Below are 21,750 nucleotides of genomic sequence, written 5' to 3' on the forward strand. Positions count from 1 at the left end.
TTAAGAAACCCTGCTGTAACTAGACTCCTAATAGAATCAAGATTAGCTCTGATATTCCACAGTAGAGAGAGAAGGAGGTGTAATTGGTGTTTCAGACCCTCAAAGGCGGGGGGCCATACTGTCAGGTACAAATGCCTATCCCCTGCCTCTCTCCATTCACTGGGTTTTGGAACCCATGTCCCTTGTCTAGCGAGTGCTACTTAGTTGATGGTGAGTCCCTCTGTCATAAATAGTTCCACTGTCCTTGATTCACATAATCAGAGTGTGAATTCTGATTCACTTTATTCTTCCTGTCCCAGTAACAGAGAAATTGGGGATCTCACAGCAGCCCAAGTGACCATTTGGGCTGCTGTGAGCTCATGCTAGGCGGGGTGGGTGAGCCTATGCAAACAAGATCATCCTCTGAAGTTCTTTGCACAACTTTCCACAATTCACCACCAAATGTCAGGGTAGAGCTCATCCTGACTCTGCTTACATCAGCTAATGCTCTGTTACCAACAATTTGTGTGATTCTATGTGATTGATGAATACAGAATTTAGGTGAATATTTCATACCTGAATTTGCTGACAATTCCTTCCTCCAAGTCTACATTTTACTTTCAAGTTTAGGGTGATTTTTTTTTAAGACCGCAGATCACAACCTATCAGTAATATGTCTGTGTTAATAAAGAGTAAATAAGCTGTTTATTTGCCAGAGTCTGCTTGTTTACTTAGTGATATGTACCTTTAACTTTCCAGGGTGCCTAGAGTTTGGAATGCTTGCTCCTCTAAGGGAAGTATAAGTCCAAGTAAATATATATTCAATGAGAGAGAGAGAGAGAGAGAGGGATTGGTAAATGACACTTCAAGGCTGCTCCTGATTGGAGAGCAAGAAGTATGAGAAATAATGATATGGCTGATATCAGCCCTCTCGTGCTGCTTTTTAACACTGATGCCGTAACAGTTACCACTGTTCAGACATTTGAATCCACTTGGTGCAGCAGCAGGACTGTGGTGGGTAACTCCTTCTCTTCATTTAACTCTGACCCAGACTTTCCTGGGACAGGATGGGGGATCACTCTCCTCTCTGTGACTTGATTTGTATCTCAAAACAAATTTGTAGATAACTTTGCATTTCCTTTGATAGCAGAATTGCTGCTGCCTGTGAGACTCCCTCAGCAGGGGTTGGGAGGGATCAAGTCTTTGCTTGTATTTGAAATGAGATATTTCTGGTTGCTTTTTCTCTAAGGGAGAAGAGTATACTGGAGATATGTACTGAGGCTGAGCTTCCTGAAAATCATCAGAAAATCCAGAATTATGTTAATTACAAGGTGGGTTACACTTTTCACTGTTTTCAAAAGTGGATGGTACTGGAGTGACTTTCTGTAGAATGTTAATTTGCTTCAAAGACCTGTGCATATCAGATACTGCCTTAGGCGAGAATCATTCTGGCGTGTACCTAATAAATCATTTTGCATTAAGGACTAGATTTCAGCATCTGGCCAGATCAAATGCTAGGGGGGGTTGCCGTAACTTTTGAGAGGGGGCCAGATTCATTGTTGTCATATGGCCTACTTGTACTGCTTCTGTAGCAGCTCCTGGTGCAGAGTATGTGGTAGGGGAAGGACAGAAAACAAAAGGACACGTCAAGGCATCTGCAGCAGGGTTGTGAATTAGGGACCTCAGCAGGTAGAATGAATAAAGTTTTTTAAGACTTGTACACTTCAGGCAAAGGAAGTGTTCCATTAGGACTTAAAATGCATCTTCATATAAATCTCACTTCACAATTCTCTCGCCATCTTGTCCATCACAAATGAATTACTGCAAATTTTTTCTCACCACAGCTTTTATTTTACAGCTTTTATAGCTGAAGCCACACATCTAAATCTGATTAGAATGGCAACCTCTGAGTACATTAAATGTTACCTCCAAATAACTACATAAGAAAAATAAAATTGCCAAGCCAAGCATTCAGCATTTGTAAATGCCAGACTTCTGGTTGCTTGTGCAACCTTAATTCAGCTCCCAAGCATGTGTGCATTGTGATACAGTCTTTAATTACACTTTACTTTATTTGTTCCACAAGAAAAGTGGAATATGGACAAAACAATATATTTTTCATTAATATCATTCTCAAAAATAGCTAGATACCTTTAGATGATACTTCCCAAAATAATTCAGCATGAGGCAGATGTGTGGCATGGTAAATTTAATTGGAGACAGTTTGGCAAAGCCATACTCCACCGAAAGTACAATTTTTAAATTGAAAGTATTGAAGAACTTGAGCTACAGGCAGCACTATCAGCCCATGTATAATACTGGGAGCAACTTCAATAGTTTTCTTCAGAAAGCTTCAGATTTTTTATTTATTTTCTTTTTAGTGTAACCTCAAAGAAGCTTATCTAGGTTCCTGGGGCTCGGTGGAAAAATTGGAAAGCGTCCAGCAGAGGGCAACAAAAATGATTAGGTGTCTGGAACACATGACTTATGAGGAGAGGCTGAGGGAAATGGGATTGTTTAGTCTGCAGAAGAGAAGAATGAGGTGGGAATTTGATAGCTGCTTTCAACTACCTGAAAAGGGGGTCCAAAGAGGATGGATCTAGAGTGTTCTCAGTGATAGCAGATGACAGAACAAGGAGTAATGTTCTCAAGTTGCAGTGGGGGAGATTTAGGTTGGATATTAAGAAAAACTTTTTCACTAGGAGGGTGGTGAAGCACTGGAAAGGGTTACCTAGGGAGGTGGTGGAATCTCCTTCCTTAGAGGTTTTTAAGGTCAGGCTTGACAAAGCCCTGGCTGGGATGATTTAGTTGGGGATTGGTCCTGCTTTGAGCAGGGGGTTGGATAGATGACCTCCTGTGTTCCCTTCCAATCCTGATATTCTATAAGTCTATGATTTTGTTCATCATTTTTACAGTGCAAATATTTGTAAAAAAATATATAAAGTGAGCCCTGTACACTTTGAAGTCTATGTTGTAATTAATCGATATATTTGAAATGTAGAAAACCTCCAAAAATGTTTAATAAATTTCAATTGGTATTGTATTATTTAACAGTGCAATTAATCGTGATTAAAAAAATTAATCACAATTAATTTTTTGAGTTAATCGTGTGAGTTAACTGTGATTAATTGACAGCCCTACTTTTAACTTAACTATATATTCTTTAATCTCTTCTTTCCATGTTTTGGCTTGTTTATTTTTATGAACGCGTTCCTACCAAAACTATTGATTAATAAATTATTTTGCACAGGGCCAAGATGTGGCTGTTCATTCTGGTGACATATCTGACACAAGCAACTGCAGATACAGAACTCATAAGAAGAGGACATGGGAATCCCGAGGCATTTATGAATATTGTAAGTTTCTTATTGGAGAAAGTTTGGAAATAATGGAATGTGTTCACTGTTATTTATGTTTTTTGTTTATAATTTCTATACTAACAGATTTGTCCTTTAAACAAATCCCTCCCAGGTCTCTAGCAATGACTTTCACAATCCATTTTTCCAGAAGGGTCCAATCTAATCTGTCTTGACTAGAGCAGAGGTAACGAGGGGTACAGTCTATTGGGTCTGGTTTCAATTACACTAAACTCATCTGTGGTCTGTGGAGTTTCACCATTGCTCTGAATCTGGTCCAGTGTGATTAAAAATACAACAAACAAAAAGGAGAACACTCTTCCCTTCGGAGCCTTTCTCCCACTGGTATAAGAACTGAATTGGCAGAGAGTAAATAGAGATTTCACAATCAAAGTGACACCACTTGGTTATTTGTAATGCTGCTGATTAAAAACAAACTTGATATTGTATAATAGTATTAACGAATCAGGGATGCTTTTATATCATGGAAGTTTGACAAAATATTCTTTAAAAGGTGGGTCCTGGGACTCCTTTTTGGATGATCAGTGGGGTGAAAGTGGGCCATGTTGTGTAAAGCCTCTACTCAGTCGAGTAGCATGCAATTGTAAGATTGGTAACTTTTCAGCCATTGCTAGTATTATCATTAAGTTCTGTAACCATTTACAAACTTTTGAACTTTTAGTCATTGTTAGCATAGCCTTCTAACTTTTTTTTGCAAGCTTTGTAATCTTTTCAGTTACCACTTTTATAACCTCCAAGGTTTGCAATATTCCATCACGCAATCAGCTGAGAGTGTGAACAAGGGAGTGTGTGTGGGAGATAAAGGAGTGTGAACAAGAGAGTGTATGTGAGACTAGGAAGAGAGGAATTTCAAGGAGAAAAGAGTCCAGAGCCAGGTGTATCTGATGTAATTTGCCGTGAGAAGGCAATCATGGGGCGCTGTAAAGAAAAGAAGAATCTGGTATGCATGAAAGGAACAAGGTCTGGGAATGCTTCTCTGTGACGGACTCAGAAGGAAAACTCGTTGTGTGTGATAGGAGCCGCCCAGTTCCAATAAAAGGAAGAAAGCACGCTCACAAGCCCTTCTTCTTCTTGACCTGCTCATCGGCCCAGATCTGTGACTGCAGGTGGGCACACCAGATCTACTATGCTTCAACTTCTCAGCGCTCTGTGCTGTCTCTGCTAACTCTTCACCTGCATGAGTGTGTGGGTGCATAAGGGTATGAATATGTTGAATGGGTGCATGCATGAATAAGCTCCATCCCTTTTCTGTTTGTATTAAATGCTGCTATTGGATCAACCAATATAAATGTAACTGTGAGTTGGTTTCAAGTGAAATTGAGGTAACAGGCCAGTTCAACATACTGGTAAGAAATGGCCACCGATACGGGCCCGTATACAGCAGACAAGATTTTAACATCGCTGCCCCTTTTTCTCCCCCTGTTGGTGGCCCTGCTGGTTGGGTCCTTAGAGCACTGCCATGGTAGAGCTTTAACGTCGCTTCTCCTTTTGCGCCACCCCCCGGGCCGCTGAGGGTGAGAGTAAAAGGGGCAGCTGTCTTGGGGCCTGGTGATTTAAAAGGGCCCAGGGCTTGCAGCTGCTACTGTGGCAGCAGCCGAAGACCCAGGTCCTTTAAATTGCCACCAAAGCCCTGGGTGGCACAGGCCAGGAAGTGCTGAAGTGCTGGCTGTGGGAGGCTGATCACCAGCCCCTCCCCTTCCACCCAAGGCCCATCCCTTCCAGGGGCCCTGAGCTTGGCCCTCATACTGTTAAGACTTTTAAATTACTGATTTATCAGTATGAGCAAGGCAGTAATTGCCAAAACACTCTCTCTCATAAAAAGAATTTTCCTATTTAAGGATCTAATCTGGCACCCCAATGTAACAGAAATTCACATTCACCTCATCATTGATCACGAGCTAGTACTTTTTCATCTCTTAGTTCATACAAAATGTCTGTCAATCATATATAAAATAACTCATAAAGTGCCTGATCATCTGAGGTGCAGGACTCGGCTACCTGCAGGATCAGAATCAAAGTTGGTCCCTTTCTCTCCCGGGTCAAGTACAGTTAATTTTACTTTACAAATGTTAGTTGATTATTGCTGGCCTTTGGTTGGATAAATAGAAAGGCTCTGCCTACAAACACCCTTTTGCATTTCCTGGGAGAGAGGCATGTTGTATTGAAAGTGGGGAGTTTCACAGAACTCAACCTCTCACGATAGAGGATGCTGAAGAGTCCAGTTATGAGGCATTCCTGTTTCTTGGCTCCCAACCTGAACCACACCATTCTGCATTTTGGACCTTCTGTGGTCTCAGGACTTAGGACTCTAGAGGTGTGTAAAAAGAGAGCTGGTTATTATTTATGGGAAATACATTTTCTAATGAATTCAGAACTCGTTTGCCCTTGTGAATCCCTCACACGATGTTCCTGATCCTGTATTAATTAGACCAACTATTCACCAAATAGCTTGGATGGATAATTTTTATAAGTAATTAAGTTAAATTATTATATTTGAACTATATGGTTTACATGTCAGAATGGATAGCAGACAGCTGCTGCTCGGGGCTGTAGGAAGTGGTAGAGGGAAGGGTTCAGCCTTCCTAGTGCCTCATTTTGCTTATTCCCTTCAGGACAGCTGGGCAATATGTGTCATACATTGACTCATGTACACTTAGATCTTTCTGGTTTCTTTAAACTGATGCCCAAGGAAGCCTTTGATAGGTTTGATAAAAACTTTCAGAGGTCAGCTGCCTTCTCTGCTTCTTATTGCTAGAGTTACTAAAGATGGCTGTTCTCAGGATTCATCAGAGACCTGACAGTCTAATTTAAATTCCATTGGATTGCAGTATTTGTAGTCTGAAAAAATGAAACATTGGAACCCAGACTTATTTCCACTCACCAAACTTATTCTCTCTTTTGATTAGACTCAAAAGTTAAATATTTCCTTATTTTCAGTTTATAGTTCACTTTTCTTATTCTTGACCTTAGAATTCCACTAAAAGCTGCTTCCACCAATACATGTCTGAATGTTTATTCTCACTAACACTTCCTCACTGAATTTAATATATGGATAAGTGATGGCAGAAGACTAACTCTTGCAACATTCAGGCCTTGCTTGACATCTCTTGAACAAATCAGGAAAGTGCAGGAGCTTATGGAAATGAAACCAAAATAACTGATTTGTTGATTTCCTTCATACCTGCATGAGATAATGGATTAAAAGGACATAAATAAACAAATGTAGGCAAAATCTTTTGTTTTCATTCTGTAGAGTGAGAAGATCCTGTACAGAGTATACCCGAACGAGGAGTATGAAGTCCTGACAGCTGATGGCTATTACCTTAGCATGAACAGAATTCCGCATGGCAAAGGAAATCCTAGGGACACAGGTATGGCTCCTTTCAGAGAGACTAAGAAGTTCTTGGATCTTGTTTCGGCCCTGGAAGATGCTGGTGGAAGATCTGCCTAGAAGGTGCCATGGAAAGAAGGGGGTATAGACAGGGCTTTCTGGGAATGTGCTAGTTCTTCTCATCTTGGTGGCAGCCTGTTCTGGTGGGGCTCCTAGGGACCCCAGTCACCTATTAAAACAGTTTTTCTCAGTGAAACCCTGCCTTATCATGCTTAAAGTAAATGCACTAATAGCCAAGCCAGTCCTGTTGGTTCAGGGAGGTTGCATTCTCACCCCCTTCTCCAGTGGAGAATGAATCAGTCCCTTGATGTGATGTAAAACTTCTTCTTGATCATACTGGGAAAATAGTTTATTCCTGAGAAGAAATGCTTACTGAAGAGCTCTTGGTAAGCAGTTGTGATCTCTCCCATATCCTATGGGAGCTGGAACTTTTCCTTGTGAGGGACAGATAATAGAGAACACAATGGTAAAGAAGTGCATGTTGTTTAAGCTTGATTATGAACTGTAAGTTCTTTTTTCTCAGCAAGTCAAATGCTCTGGGAAACATCATCTATTTCAAGGTAAATCCTCTCAGCAATGGAAATGGCCAAATCTAAGAAGAGGAATTTACTGCAGGAATTTCTCTGTGTCCAAAGCCCAGGACTGACCCCTGATGATCAGCCCAATGTAGGAGTAATTTTCAAACTTACGATGTAAACCAAGAAGGGTCCAAAATTATTCTGTGCACATTGCTGTTGCTGGGATGTACAGTCTGGGCATAGCACTACTCAGACTTATGCTACAGAGATCTAGAAAGACTGAAATATATTTTTTGGACAATTCTGGATTGTGTACTCAAATGAGTAAGGCAGTTGTGTACTGTCCAGAAGAGCTAGTTTCTATCCCTGGTTACACCACAGACAAATATTACTATATGATTGTGGGAAAGACAATTAGACCATAATTTTCACATGTGGCAACTGTGTTTTCATTTTCTGGATGCCTAATTTGAGACATCTAGACCTTGATGAATGGAACTAGGATCAGTGAGAAATGTTGATGCTCAGCAACTCTGGCAGTAAGACAGTGTGGCCTGCAGGAATAAGCAGAGCACTGGGAATCAAGAGGTCTCCAATTGTATTCCTGGATCTGCATTGTGTAAAGTTAAGAAGTTACTTTGCTTTCTCAATCCAATTTCTTAGAACTGGGGGGCGGGTGAGGGGATCTGATGGATCTGTTTTCTACCAGGAAATACTGATTGAACACAGATGAAACATTCCAAAGGAATGTGTCAGCTTCATTCCAATAAAGTCAAAGCATTTCCTTTTATCTTCCTTAATTTTGATTTTTACAATAAATATAAATGTTGCAATGTTTTGAACTTATATAAACTAAATATTTGTATTATATATTTTATATGACTGTAACAGGGTGGTCTAGGCCCAGAGGCCCCCTGCTGGAGGCCTCAGAGTCCTGCCACACCAGTCTCAGGAAAGGAGCAGTGGAGCTAAGTCCTCTGAGCAGTCTAGAAAGACTGCAAAGGGCCAGTCAGAGGGCTGCAGGCTAGTTCAAAAAGTGTTGCAAAGCCAGAGACAGTGATTTCCTTGCTGGAGCTAGAGGAGCTCAGCTAGTGCTCCTGGCTGATCAAAGGCACCTGCAGCACCATGGACAGCTCAATGCTGACAGAGACTGGGGGAACGAGAACGTGTTCCTGGCTGGCTGCTGGGCCTAAGCTGAGAAGAGCTTTGATTAATGATGAAGCATTGGTGAAGGTGGGGCAGTGGGGAAGTAATATGGGGAATCTAAAGCAGTTTCAATAATGGGATAGGACAGCACGTGGCTCCTATCCTTAAAGTCCCAGGGTTGGGATCTGGAGTAGTGGGTGAGCCTGTCCTCCCCCAGCCGCATAGGCCATTGGAGAAGTGGTATGCAATTGGACAGGAATATGCTCCCAGAAGTGGAGCTGAACTACTTAGTGGCCCAGCTGGAGAGCTGGGTCCAGAGAGGGAGGAAGTCCTAGGGGTATGGCTGGATACTAAGGCTGATACTGCTTAAAGACTGCAGACACACGTGACCAGAAGGGGGCCCTTATGAGAGGTGGGTGCCACACTGTTACAATGACTTTATACAGTATTTCTGAATATTTCTTTTTGTGAGAAATTCCAAATTTTGACTTTTAGTTCATATTTGGAACTCAACCAAATTTAAAACTCAGAATTTCCTGCAGGACAGAAATTCCAAATTATACTTATCCCTGATATTTATCCACCTATCTCACAAGGGTATTGTGAGGATTATTTAACCATGCATTGAGCATGTAAATCATTAGTAATCTGATTCTAACTACACAGTAAAATCAGTGGGGCAGCCAAAATTAGTGAACACTTTTGAGCACTCTTATCTTCTTTGTGCCTCTGTTCCTCATCTGTAAACTGGAGATAATAGTTATGGGGAGTTGTGAAGATAAATGCTGTAATATTTGTGGTGCACTTAGAGACTACCGTGGTGAACCCCCTAGAAAAACCTCTAGAAAATGAGTAAATTCTGAATCATTCTGTACTCAGTGCAAGATTTGGATTGTGTACAGTAAATAAGTCCTAGGGCCACATGTTGAGTGAGGAGAATGAGGAAAAATGAATATTGTCCATCCTGTGCACTGAATAAGGTCCTGTGGAAAAAAAAGTGTTACATGCAAGAACTACACTATACTATACCTATGCTATACTATAATTAAAACTAGCAAACTACCACTATCCATTCATTCCACTGCACTGTTTGCTCTTGCTGCTACTTGGTTAGCTCTGGTCAGTCAGCTTCACTTTCTTCTTGAACTCTTTGCAGCTTTTTGCTAGGTTCATCTGCTTCATTCTTTTCCTTTTTTCAGGACCTCTCCTCCTGACTGATTTCTGCCTTTTACACTGTCCTGTCAGCTATCAGATCCTTACTTTGCATGCTCACTACTAAGCATTACCTCAGGGGCAGGCAACCTATGGCATGGGAGCCAAAGGCGGCATGCGAGCTGATTTTCAGTGGCACTCACACTGCCTGGGTCCTGGCCACTGATCGGGGGGATCTGCATTTTAATTTAATTTTAAATGAAGCTTTTTAAATATTTTAAAAACCTTATTTACTTTGCAAACAACAATAGTTTAGTTATATATTATAGACTTATAGAAAGAGACCTTCTAAAAACATTAAAATGTATTACTGGCACACAAAAACTTAAATTAGAGGGAATAAATGAAGACTCGGCACACCCCTTCTGAAAGGTTGCCGACCCCTGCATTACTTCATTCTACACATGCTCACTAGCATTGTTTACCACAGAGATAAGATTACCTCATCTGACTTTACTGTCCATGCTCCAGATCTGGCCTACTTTCCTCTATTTTTGAACTGTACATGCTCAGCGGTTTGTGACCCTTTAGCCTACATTCTACTGGGCATGCTTAGCTCAGAAATACCATGTGATCTGCAGCTTCTAATCATTATTCACCACTTTTGTGATTGGTATCTGTCAGTTGTTGTTTACCACCTTCTTGGCCATACATTATTCTACTTGCAGAGGTCATGTGACCCACAACGTCCAATTGTATGTGACCTACAGCTTTCAGGGATGAAGTGACTTTTGCTTATTCAAACTGAAGGCTAGGAGGAAAAATATAGTCTGAAGGATTCCTCTGCTATCAGTACCACATTGCAGAAGTTCTGTTTTTATAAAATATTCCATTTTGTTATTTTCCAGGCCCAAAGCTGGCTGTGTTACTGCTGCATGGCCTTCTTTTAGACGGTAGCAACTGGATTACCAATTTGCCCAATAACAGCCTGGGATTCATACTAGCAGATGCAGGCTATGATGTTTGGATGGGAAACAGCAGAGGGAACATGTGGTCTAGAAAACACCAGAATCTTTCAATTGACCAAGAGGAATTTTGGGATTTCAGGTAGGCTGAACTGGAGAGAAGCTACTGAAGCTGACAATTTTATATTTTAATTTATTATAAGCAGAGCATGTAAAAGATGCCTATGGGAACAAGCTTTTCTTTGTAGGGATGTGCCAGCAATTTATCACTTTCATGTTTGCCTTTTGACATAAAAGGTTTGCATGTTTGTTTTTCACTTGGGAATAAATGTTGCTGTTGAGCATTTGAGAAAAAGCGTTCATATGCTTTGAAAAATGAATACAGTGAAAAACAACACTTTAGCCATTATAAATTAACTTATGAAACCTTTTTAACAACTCTAAGTACGTCAGAGGGAGGTGTTAGAACTTCATGCTTGGCAAGGTCATAGACCCTAGTTCACAGAGACATATTTTCACCATTGAGTGAAAAAACGATTTTAGCTAAGTTATATAAGTGTTTAAAAATCATACTTCACACATGCACTAATACATGTATGACAAGTATGTCAATGTGGATCTTATTATTTATTTATGCTAAGTTTGTTAGGCCCAACCAAGATCACAGGCCCCACTGTGCTTGGAGGTGTACAACTAAATAATAAAAAACTCATTTTTCTCTTAATTAACAACCCAGAACAAAATAAACACAAAACAAATATCTAAAGAAACAACTCACATCCCAAACTATACTTCATTTTTATTAATGGACAGATGTGTGGTTCAATAACTGCTTTTAAATGCTGCATAGGAGCAAGAATTACAACTCAGTAATGCAAGTAACTTTCTCTTTTTGTGTTGCAGTTTTCATGAAATGGCTATGTATGACCTTCCAGCATTGATAGACTTCATTCTGCAGAAAACTGGACAACAGAACCTGTATTATATTGGGTATTCTAAGGGCTGTACCATAGGTACGTTCAGAAGAAGATGATTAAATGTATTTTGTCTTTTTGTTCCTATTTCATACTTAAGGTTTGATTGGGACTGTTATTTCACTGTGAATATTATTCACATACATTTATAACAAGAGATTAGTCAAAATGGGTGCATTGCTGCTCTCTACTTCCATTCAGATGTGCATGAATGAGAGCATAATCTTTGGAAGGAGATAGAGGGGAGACCAAAATTTTGAGTAGGGAGATGAGTGGGCAGAAAAGCAGATGGAATGGAATTGAGATTATAGATCTCAGTACTGGAACAGGTGGATATACAAATGATAGTCACGTTAACGCTGTTCTCCTCCTCTTGTTGTTAAATTCTGAGTTTATTCTTGGGATCCTCATGTTATATCAAACCTTCTTTCCACTACTTCTACCTGAAACAGCCTTATAAACAGGGAGGGAACACAGTATTAACTTTTTTTGTTTTCATTTTATTTAAAAAAAATTGGCAAAGTGGGAGAGAAATCCAAGAGTCCTCCAAAGTGTACACTGTGGAAATTGCTTTTGTCCAGCATATTCTGAGGCAGACATGGAGAAAAGATTCCCTATAGTTAGCAAAGATTGTCGTTAATTTATTATCAGATATCCTGTAGCTCCAGTTAATGTCACAGATCTTAGCTTGTGTTTACCCTGAATGATCTTCAATTTTCTTTCTACATCAGCTCTGATTTTTTTTTTTGTGAACAAAGTATACACTGAGGTTTGAGGTTAACATTTACCTTTATCTAGATATACCATATTTCATTTTCACAAAAAGAGGACACTGCTGAATGGGAGGAGGGTGAGAGAGGGGGAGTTGGTGGGGGTGGAAAAGTTGCAGGGTGCTTGAGGAGGTACCTGGGGGGTGATGGAGGGGTGTGCATGTACTGAGAGGGGATTGCTGGAGGGGGTACCTGCAGCCTTGCTCGCGAGGTGGGGTGCAGTGTAGCTTCCTGTCACAGTGGCAGGGCAGCTGGCACAGACCTGGGACACAGAGCCAGCCCATCATTAAACACTTCCCTGGGGGCCTCTCCCCTTCCCCAGGGCTGGGAGCTATGCCCTGGGTGGGTGGGTGGGATCCAGCAGCTGTGGATGCAGGGGAGGGACCACTTGGGGTGTGGAGACTGCTTTTTACAAGCTGCAAGGTTTGCTCTGCAAAAATCCCAGAGATTTCCTCTTATTTGAAAACTCTGCCCGGACAGAGGGTGGAGGATCACAAAGAGGTTATGTCTGGGAAAACCCAGACGAATGGAAATCCTACCTTAATCAAACAGAGTATCTGTACAAATGCAGTTCTGCCTCTTTATACTGGGTTGTTTGTTGTGACTTGTTTCTAAGACTGCTGTAATTAATCTCTTTTGCTTTCTCAGCTTTGATTGCATTTTCAGCCATGCCTCAACTGGCTCAAAAAATCAGAATATTTTTTGCCTTGGCTCCTGCGTACACATTAAACAAAAGCAAAGCCCCTCTGACACAACTGTCATTTTTTCCTACTGAAATATTAAGGGTATGTAGAGTCCTCCATATTTCATTATTCTCATGAATAAATGTAGTTATATGAAAAAGTTATAAATGGAAATTTAGAATGTGTGGCCTGGATGCACAGAGGAGTGTTATATGTACATTTCCCATGCAGCAATGCAAAATGTTATGTATGGAAACCAGTTTACCGTGAACCAATAGTGTGATAAACGTATTGAAACTAGGGCTAGAGGAAGCTGGGTTTTTTTGTGCGTGTGTGTGTGTGTGTGTGTGTAAACTAAAAAGGTTTTCACCAAATTATTCCACTTGGTTTTTGCATGCCTGAAATTTGATTTTTCTGGAAATATTAAGTCTGAAAGCTTTTCTCTGACAAGCATCCAAAAGCCTGAAGAGTTGCGATTTAGCACAAAGAGTCAGTCATGAGGAGTAGCATGTTCTTTCAAGGACTGTAAAGTTTGAGGAAAAAAGGAAGAGATTCTTCCCCAAAAAATAAGTGTTGAGAGTCAGCAATTCCTGAGCTCTCCTTAGAATTTATACAGCAACGTGCAAATATTTTTTCAGAAGTTTGACCCTCACTTTAAAGATTTAAAGAAATAAATTTTGGCTCTCAGATCTGACAGCTCTTTACTTATGTGAGTAGTCTGACTTCAATGAGTAGTTCATAGGTGAGACCCCAAGTGACTTATTGAGTCTAAACAGAGCTCTCATCTAGGCCAGGATTAAAAGGTGTGATGTTAGATCAAATTATCTAGGTGAATTTAATTAATGCCATCTAAAACTGTAGCTAAGACAAAGACATTGTAGTACAGCTGGTTGAAAAAAAAATCTAATATTATTTTTTCCCATTTGAAAATAGTTTACATTGAAATAAAAATATTCTACAAGGAAAGATCATTATGGATAAGTTTTCTGTTATGAAAATCAAAATAAAATACTTCATTTCAGGTCCATAATCTCTGCCTCCATCTGAGCCACTCACGTCCCTTCTGAGAGTTGTACTTCTGGGTCCTCCATGCCTTTATTATCATCAGTGAGCAAGATGGTGCTCTGTGTTCTTTTCCCTGGGCCTGAGCCACTGTGGTGCTTCATGGGATTCCTGGGATTCCATTGGTTTCTATGGAATCATGAGTTCACCTATGATCTCTCTTTCCAAGGAGTGCATGTGTTTTGTGAAGGAAAAGTAGGAGAAAATGAAGAGATTGTCACAGTGCAGCCAAGAATGGTGATCCCTTTCTTTGGGTGAACAAAGGAGAGGCTGTGACATTTTACTACTACTGAAGTGCATCCAGGGCTGGCTCTAGCCATTTCACTGCCCCAAGCACGGCGGCAAGCCGCGGGTGGCGCTCTGCCACTCGCCGGTCCCCCAGCTCCGGTGGACCTCCCGCAGGCGTGCCTGTGGATGCTCCACTGGGGCCAAGGGACCAACGGACCCTCCGCAGGCACGCCTGCGGGATGTCCACTGGAGCTGCCTGCCGCCCTCCCAGCAACCAGCAGAGCGCCCCCCGCGGCATGCCGCCCCAACCGTGCGTTTGGTGCGCTGGGGCCTGGAGCCGGCCCTGAGTGCATCTGTCATTCACTAATTGTAGGGCAAGGATTCTTGGCTCTGCAAAAGTCAGCAAATTTAACTCTTTACCTCAGTCTTTCTGAGACACTTCCCTACACATAAGGTGTAATAAGAGAACAATAATAAAAATGCATTTAAGAGTCATGGTGAACAACATCTTTATATTTTCTCAGATTGTATTCGGCAAGAAAGAACTCTGTCTGTTAAGTGCACGACTGAAATCGCTTACTATCAAGGTGTGCGGAACTGCACTAATAGACTGACTTTGCAGTCAAGCCCTTTTTTTAATTTTCGGTGCATTTAATGAGAAAAATGTAAATGTGGTACATATAGTAACAATGCTAAATAATTGATTGGCATAAGCCAGTTTCTGAGTTTCACAGTGTTTGTGCAACATACCACCATCATCATCATAAACAACAATGCATACATTAAGCCCCCAAACCCTCAGTCAGGATTGTGGTCCCACAGTGTTGGGTGCTGTAGAAACATATAAACAGTCCCTGCAATAAGATAACTAGGTCTTTAGGCTGTTGTAGAATTTGAGAAATTTCTTCTTTGTCACAGTGAGCATCCTATAGAAGGTGAATTTTCTGGGCAGTACACAATAGGGTCTAGAACTAACTATGGCCTTTAAATTTGGCTCATCTGTTTCCTATCCTTGCTTCTGAAGCACTTTTTTTTAACTCCAACTCAGAAATATTTCATTTTTATCTTTCTGCAAATATTTGAAAAGTCAGTGCTCATCCCTTTCTTGGAGGCGCTAGTGTTATGTCAGTGAGAAGAATTTTTTGAAGACATTTGGTTTGCAAAATAATTTGGGAGGCTAGGATTGATAGTTGTGCCGGTTTAAATTCACATAGGTTTGTGTGGAAGTTTTGCTTCTTACTATGAATCATGCTTATTATGATAGTTTCTAGGACCAGCCAAGATCAGGCCCCACTGTCCTATTTACTGAACAGAGGGCAGTAGGCCCTCTCTGCCTGGAAGACCTCTAAACAGACGAGGAAATTGACAATCTAAATAGACAAGAAAACACAATAGGGAGAGCAAGGATAGAACATACAAGCAGAGATAACAAAGTCCTGGCATCAACTGTCATGTTAGTTCAGGGAGTTTTTAATTACGATTTCTTCAGGAAGGCATTAGCTAAATGGAAAGAAAAGCAAAGCAGAGCAATGAGGGGGACAGAACAGGTGAGAAGCCAGTTTGTGTCTGCTTGACTGGAGGCCATGCAGTGTGACCAAGTGTAATGTTATTTCCTCCAGAAACCATAAATGTTCTCTGGCTCACTCAGAGCTTGACTTAGGTATGCTCCAAACCCAGTGAGCTCCCAATATTCTAATTGTGTTATGACATTCTCATTACAAAATTTGGGCTTAGCTCCTGCTACATTTGTCTTCTGTAGAGCTAAGTTCATACAGTTGATTAAAACCTAATTTCCAGGCATTAGTTTCTGGAGCTGAGATGAGCACCAACTGTTCTGTCAGGTTTTCTTAGTGGGAAGGGGATGGAAACAGGGCTGTGTTTGGAATGGGTACGGTTTTTAGATTTTCACATTTTTCCCTGTGTTTCTTGTAAAGTTTATTTGATGTACTGTGGAAACCATCTCTATTTTAAATTACGTCTTGTGCCTAGAGCATGGATAGGTCTAACTGAGTAGAATGTTAACTTTAAGTAGAATTTTGTCCATATTTACTTCACTTAGAAAATGAGTACTGTTTAACAATATCTTTTTCTTGCAGAGCCGGGCAGAAGTATATGCAGCAAGCTTTCCAGACTATACATCTGTAAAAAATGTAATCCACTGGGGCCAGGTAGAGTTTCTGATATATTTCTAAAACTGCTTAACCATGTCTGCTTTTAAAATAAATATACTGCACTAATAGATGATGTTTCAGAATTTAGCTTGACTCTTCCTTTTACACTTTAGTTAAAAATTTGTTTAAGAGAAAATCACCATTTATCAATGAAATATTCATCTCCCTTTACTAACAGAGAGTAAGGTTTTGTATTACTTTTAACCGGGTCATTCAAACCTGCTCAATAATCAGGTGTTATCTGATTGTTTTATTTTTAGTTTAGTTAATACATTTCTAGGTAAATACAAGAATTCTGTTGAACCAAAGAAAATGAAACAATTCTCTATATGTGGCAGGGTGGACTAGGTCTGGAGGTCCCCTGTTGGAGGCCTTGTGGCCCTGAATCACTCTGTTCCAGAACAGAGCAGGAGAAATCCTGCAGGCACCTTAGAGGGGCTGCAGAAGAGCAGCCAATCAGAGGGGCTGCTGGAGTAACCAATAAGGGGCCAGAAGGGCCAGATAAAAGGCAAGAAACAGAGTGGAGCCTTCGGTTGCTGGGTGGAGGTTGATGAGGGAGGACCAGGCAGCTAGACTGACTGACTGACTGGCTAGATGAGCAGCAGGCCATGGACAGCTCACTGCAGATTGCTCACCAGGCAGAACTGAACCCAGGGAAAACTGCCAAAGACAGGGTGCCTGGCTGGCTGGCTAGAATAGCAGCAGGACCATGAAAAGGTCAGTGTGGGCAGGATGAGCCTGGGGGACTGAGCACAGAACCTGACAAGACCTGAGGAGGGTACTGAGGTGGACCGTGGTCTGGTTGCATACTGAGTCCAGGGAGGGCTGCTGAAAAGGATACAAGTTAAGGGTACTGAGATGGGCCCTGGCTGGGTGACTGAAGAAGGCAATGCCTCTGGGAAGAAGCCTAAGAGCTACAGCCTTATACCAGAGCAATGATAAGATCTCAGAACTGTATAACCTGGAAGGTGGGGACACTGTCTGTGTCTCAGGTGGAGGGCTGAGCTGCTGAAGACCAGCTGAGAGAACCAGTGGCTGGAGGGGAGCAGGGATGTGCTTGCGAGAAGCAGAGGCCACCCTGATGAAAGATGTAAAAAGAAAAGCAGGCTCACACCCATCCAACCGTGAGAGGTGGGTGCCACTCCAAAAAAAGACTGATTACAGGTATATTGGCAAGGGAAAAGAGGGTGCTCACGAGAGGTGGGCGCTGATCGCCTTATACCACACAAGCAGAAAGTTTCTACAATGTAATAAATATCTCCATTTTGGTATATGTTATCAATGAAGGAGAAGGAAGGATGGAGGAAAAACTAACTAAGGTTATACTAAAAAATTTTAAAACCTCACAGTGAGCTGAGCAGACAATTTTTCCTGGCTCTGTGACTCAGAAGTGGATCCTGAGGTAAATAGGAGTTGCAAATGCTCAATTCCTCCCTGGATCAATGTTTTAATACACTCAAAAATGAGTGCTAATATGATGAATGATTTTTTAGTTAACTGTGCTGGATGGGTAGTTAAAAGTGAGAGACAGGGAAGCTGGGTTCTCCACAGAATTCCTGTCTAATTTTAGGCAAGTCACATGCAGTCTGATCTTGCAAGGCATTTCTGCAGGGGAAGTTGTGGACTGAGCACTGCAATATATTGGACCTTTAAGATACTGTATTACATGGCAGACTTTCCAGGTTTTCATTTTTCCCACAAAGATAAATATTATCCCCAGTGGGAGTTTCTATAAATGTCTTCGCATAACAATCTTTAGTCCTCTATACCTGTTTTACGAAGGAATTCCTGATCTGTGTCAACATCATCCAGATGTTATTGACATTTATTTGAAGAGGATGAAAGGTGAATAATTTGTGAGGAAAGATTTTTCTTCAATTCTGTGCACATACTCTTGAAAAGTGTGACAAAAGAAATGCCCTCTTCTGCTAGATAATCACATAAATCCTATGGCACTAAGTCCAACTGCCAGATTTCCCCACCCTCCAAGTTCATAATTGTCAGGACAGCCCCATGGAATTTACCTAAGGGACTGGAAGCCCAGATAGTTACAGGTGAAATCTTTGCAACTGAGGCAAGACCACATTGAGTGAGTTCTTCAAAGAAGCTCACGAAATGGTCCCAGTCCAGCAAAGCATTAAGCCCTATTGATTTCAAAGGGACTATTTTTATAATTAAAGATTAGTACTGGTTTATGTGCTTTTTTTTTTTTTTTTTTTTTACTGGATTGGGGCTCAAAACTATACCTCAGCAAAGTTTAAGAGGGGATTTGTCCCACCAAGTAGAGGAATTTCTGTATATACGCAGTACCCGAGCTGAACTGAGTCCCTGCCCCCATTCACTTCACCCTGATACCTGAAGACCTTGCCTGTCCGTCCTGGTCCCCTGTGAATAGGGAACATTGAGCCCAGGAGTTCTTGGCTGTTTATCTCAGTCTCTCCATGTGCAATTCTAGGTAGGGACAAGGGTGCTTCTACTTCAGAATAGGCCTAATTCGTTACCCTTTATAACTCGTGATCAAGGAAATGCACTTAAAGATATATAAATATCCAAAAAACCTTTTCTTTGGGGATTAAAGAACACTTCTCAGCATAAGCGCTGAGAAGAGGTGCAAGAGCAAGGTTCAATCCAGCAGTTTCTAAAGTGCAATAAACTTGACAGTTACAACAAAATTACAAGTGCAGTGTCTTCTGGACCTGGATGTGCTGCTGGTGTGGCACTGACTTGGGATGTGTTTGATGCAACAACATTCTTAGGCCTATTCTGGTTCCCAGGGATGTCAATGGGAAAATTCAGACTGATTACAATTGTGTTACTTAAGAGGAGGGGAGTCCTGCTAAATGGGGACCCTGATTCCAGTGAGGAAGTTCTCCTTTTCCGTCATAACCATCCTGGTCACTAATATTCTGAGATACCAGTAACTCTGTGATTTTAGATTTCTAGAAAAGAAATATTCCACACTAATGGGAGAAGCACAGGACAGAAGCATTGAGCCAATGGAGAAGTGGACTACAGAGCAGAATAATGATATTGTGCTTTACTAGTATTCATTTTAGGCATTGGTGATACATCACTTTCAACCCCGTGGGTAACTAGCTAGAGTAGATTAGTCAGTCTAAAAAAGGGTAATTAAAGGTGCTATTTACATATAGAAGATAATTAAATTAGTGCTTCTTATTGTATAAAGATCTCTTTAGATTCAGCATATCACTTTTTTCCTCATCTTGCCCATCACCAACTGTCTTGTCTTCTCCTTTTCTTGTCAGTTCAAATGATTTTCTTTTTTTCTCAGTCTATGATAGAAATCAGTAAATTTTGCATACAATGGAAACATTGGGAAACTGTGGAGTCTAAGCAGTTCCTTCCTTTAGAGTGTATTCATTTTAAAAAAAATCTTTGTATCCTATTATGAGTCTTCAGTATATAATTTTAAATGAAAAAATTCCCTAAGAGTAAATGGAGAGAATGATTTTAAAGAATGTTATGCAATCAACTGTTCTTTTATGTTGCACAGCTATGTATTCTTGTTTATAGAAACTCTGAACTTTGCATCTTAGTGTTATTCTTTAGTTTGGGCATTTTATGACACTTTAAAGCAGAAAAATGAATTCAGTTGTATTTTATGCCCTTGTTTTTTTTTTTTTTTTGGATAGCTAAATCTGGAGAATTTAAGTATTTTGACTGTGGCTGTAAGAACAAAGATAAATACAATCAGGTAGGGAAAAGTGATTTTTCTTTTTAATTTTGAAATCTAAGAAGAATGAAGAGAGAACTAAAGCCAGGATATGTACTTGCAGGGATCAAGGTGGCACGGTGGGTTTGTGCATTAGCTTTTTCATCGCTGGAGACCTGGATTCCAATCTGATTATGGTCAGAGCTGTCATACTTAACACCCTAAATTACCTCTTTTCTTGGAACGGGTGGTATAGGCTACACAACTGAGAGGCTATTTGTGACTTAATCTTGACCAAAACACAAGGATTGGTTCAAGAAACAACTGTGTGTGAGCCAGTAAGAAATAGTGACCACAACAGAATTAAGTTTTAACACCCTGGGGAAAAGAATTTTAACAAAACCGAGCCCTGTGACACTAAGCTTTAGAAAGGGGGATTTCAAAAAATGAGGAAGGTTGTTCCTCAGAACCAAGAATCAATCAGAAGTAAGGAAATGAAATCTTCCCTGGAGGTTATTTAGGCAGTTCGTAACAGAGTCACTGGGGATCTGCATATGCCTACAGAGAAAAGGAAGCTGGAAGACACAGAAGGAAAGGTGACCTTGCATTAAAGCATGGGAGTGGCCACTAGGAGATCTGGCTTCAACTCCCATCTCTGTCACAGGCATTCTTTGTGACCCTGGGGAAGTCATCTAATTTGCTTGTGCCTTGGTTTCTTTTTTTCCCAACTGGGCATAATCACAATCCCTCTTTCTCTTCCTATTTTGTTATTTTGCTCAGGTCTGTTTGAAGTCAGTGGGGGATCTTGGGTGCTGGACACTTTCCAAAATCAGGCCACTTACATAGAAGCCTCAATCAGAATTTTGGAGCCTCCTGTTTTTGGCCCAGAGTCTAAATGGGAGTTAAAGATCAGATGCGAACATCCCCAGTTATCTCAGGGAAGATTAAATAACTGGATGGGACTTAAACTTTCTCACTTCAGGGCACTGGCCAAACTCTCACCATTGGAGGTTAGGGCAAAACTTCTAGTGTGAGCAGGTTTTTCATAGATGTCCAATGCATGGTTTCTTGCATCTTCCTCACAAGTATTTGTCACAGGCCACTGTTAGAGACAGGATACTGGACTGGAAAGACCGCTGGTCTGGATCACTATGGCAACTCCTATGTTTATACACAAGTATCAGTTGACAAACACATTTGGATAAAAAGTTGCTGAGGCTTCCGACTTTCATTTATATGATTTTAAATTGCCTTTTTCCTCCACAGACCACCCTTCCGTTTTATAAGATAGAAGATATGACCGTGCCAACTGCATTATGGAATGGTGGACGTGACTCAGTTACGAGCCCACAGGACACTGTGGACTTACTCTCTCGAATTACCAGTTTAATCTTCTATAAATATTTTCCTGATTGGACCCATTCTGATTTCACCTGGGGTCTTGATGCAACCCAGCGTATGTATACTGAAATCCTTGAATTGATGGGAAAGCATCCATAAAGCTATAGAGCACTTATGGATTTGGTGTAATTATGACACCTGTTTGTTGAGTCACATAGGTGCAGACATGCCAAACCCATGACAAAAACCCAGAAATTGGGCTTGGGTTTTACTTACTTGGCTTGCAACTTGTTGCTTGTTTGACTTGTAGCTTGTTGTAA

The 21,750-nt window shown here is 40.9% G+C and overlaps 1 protein-coding gene and 1 long non-coding RNA gene across 2 annotated transcripts in view; one reads left to right on the forward strand and one right to left on the reverse strand.

Annotated features, from left to right (window-relative positions):
* The window catches only part of LOC142047814 (uncharacterized), a 498,924-nt gene that overhangs the window by 431,068 nt on the left and 46,106 nt on the right, over positions 1–21,750 (reverse strand). The gene's annotated exons all lie outside the window — the stretch shown is intronic.
* On the forward strand, positions 896–21,589 carry LOC116818981 (lipase member M-like). Its single transcript, XM_032770286.2, is given in 11 exon segments — positions 896–993; positions 3,230–3,335; positions 6,610–6,727; positions 10,472–10,670; positions 11,432–11,541; positions 12,921–13,057; positions 14,770–14,919; positions 16,342–16,413; positions 19,931–19,934; positions 20,070–20,131; positions 21,356–21,589. Coding segments are annotated over 10 exon segments (1,185 nt in total). The 5' UTR covers positions 896–993; positions 3,230–3,236.

This window comes from Chelonoidis abingdonii, chromosome 15 (genome assembly GCF_003597395.2).
Source record: "Chelonoidis abingdonii isolate Lonesome George chromosome 15, CheloAbing_2.0, whole genome shotgun sequence".
Taxonomy (NCBI): domain Eukaryota; kingdom Metazoa; phylum Chordata; order Testudines; family Testudinidae; genus Chelonoidis; species Chelonoidis abingdonii.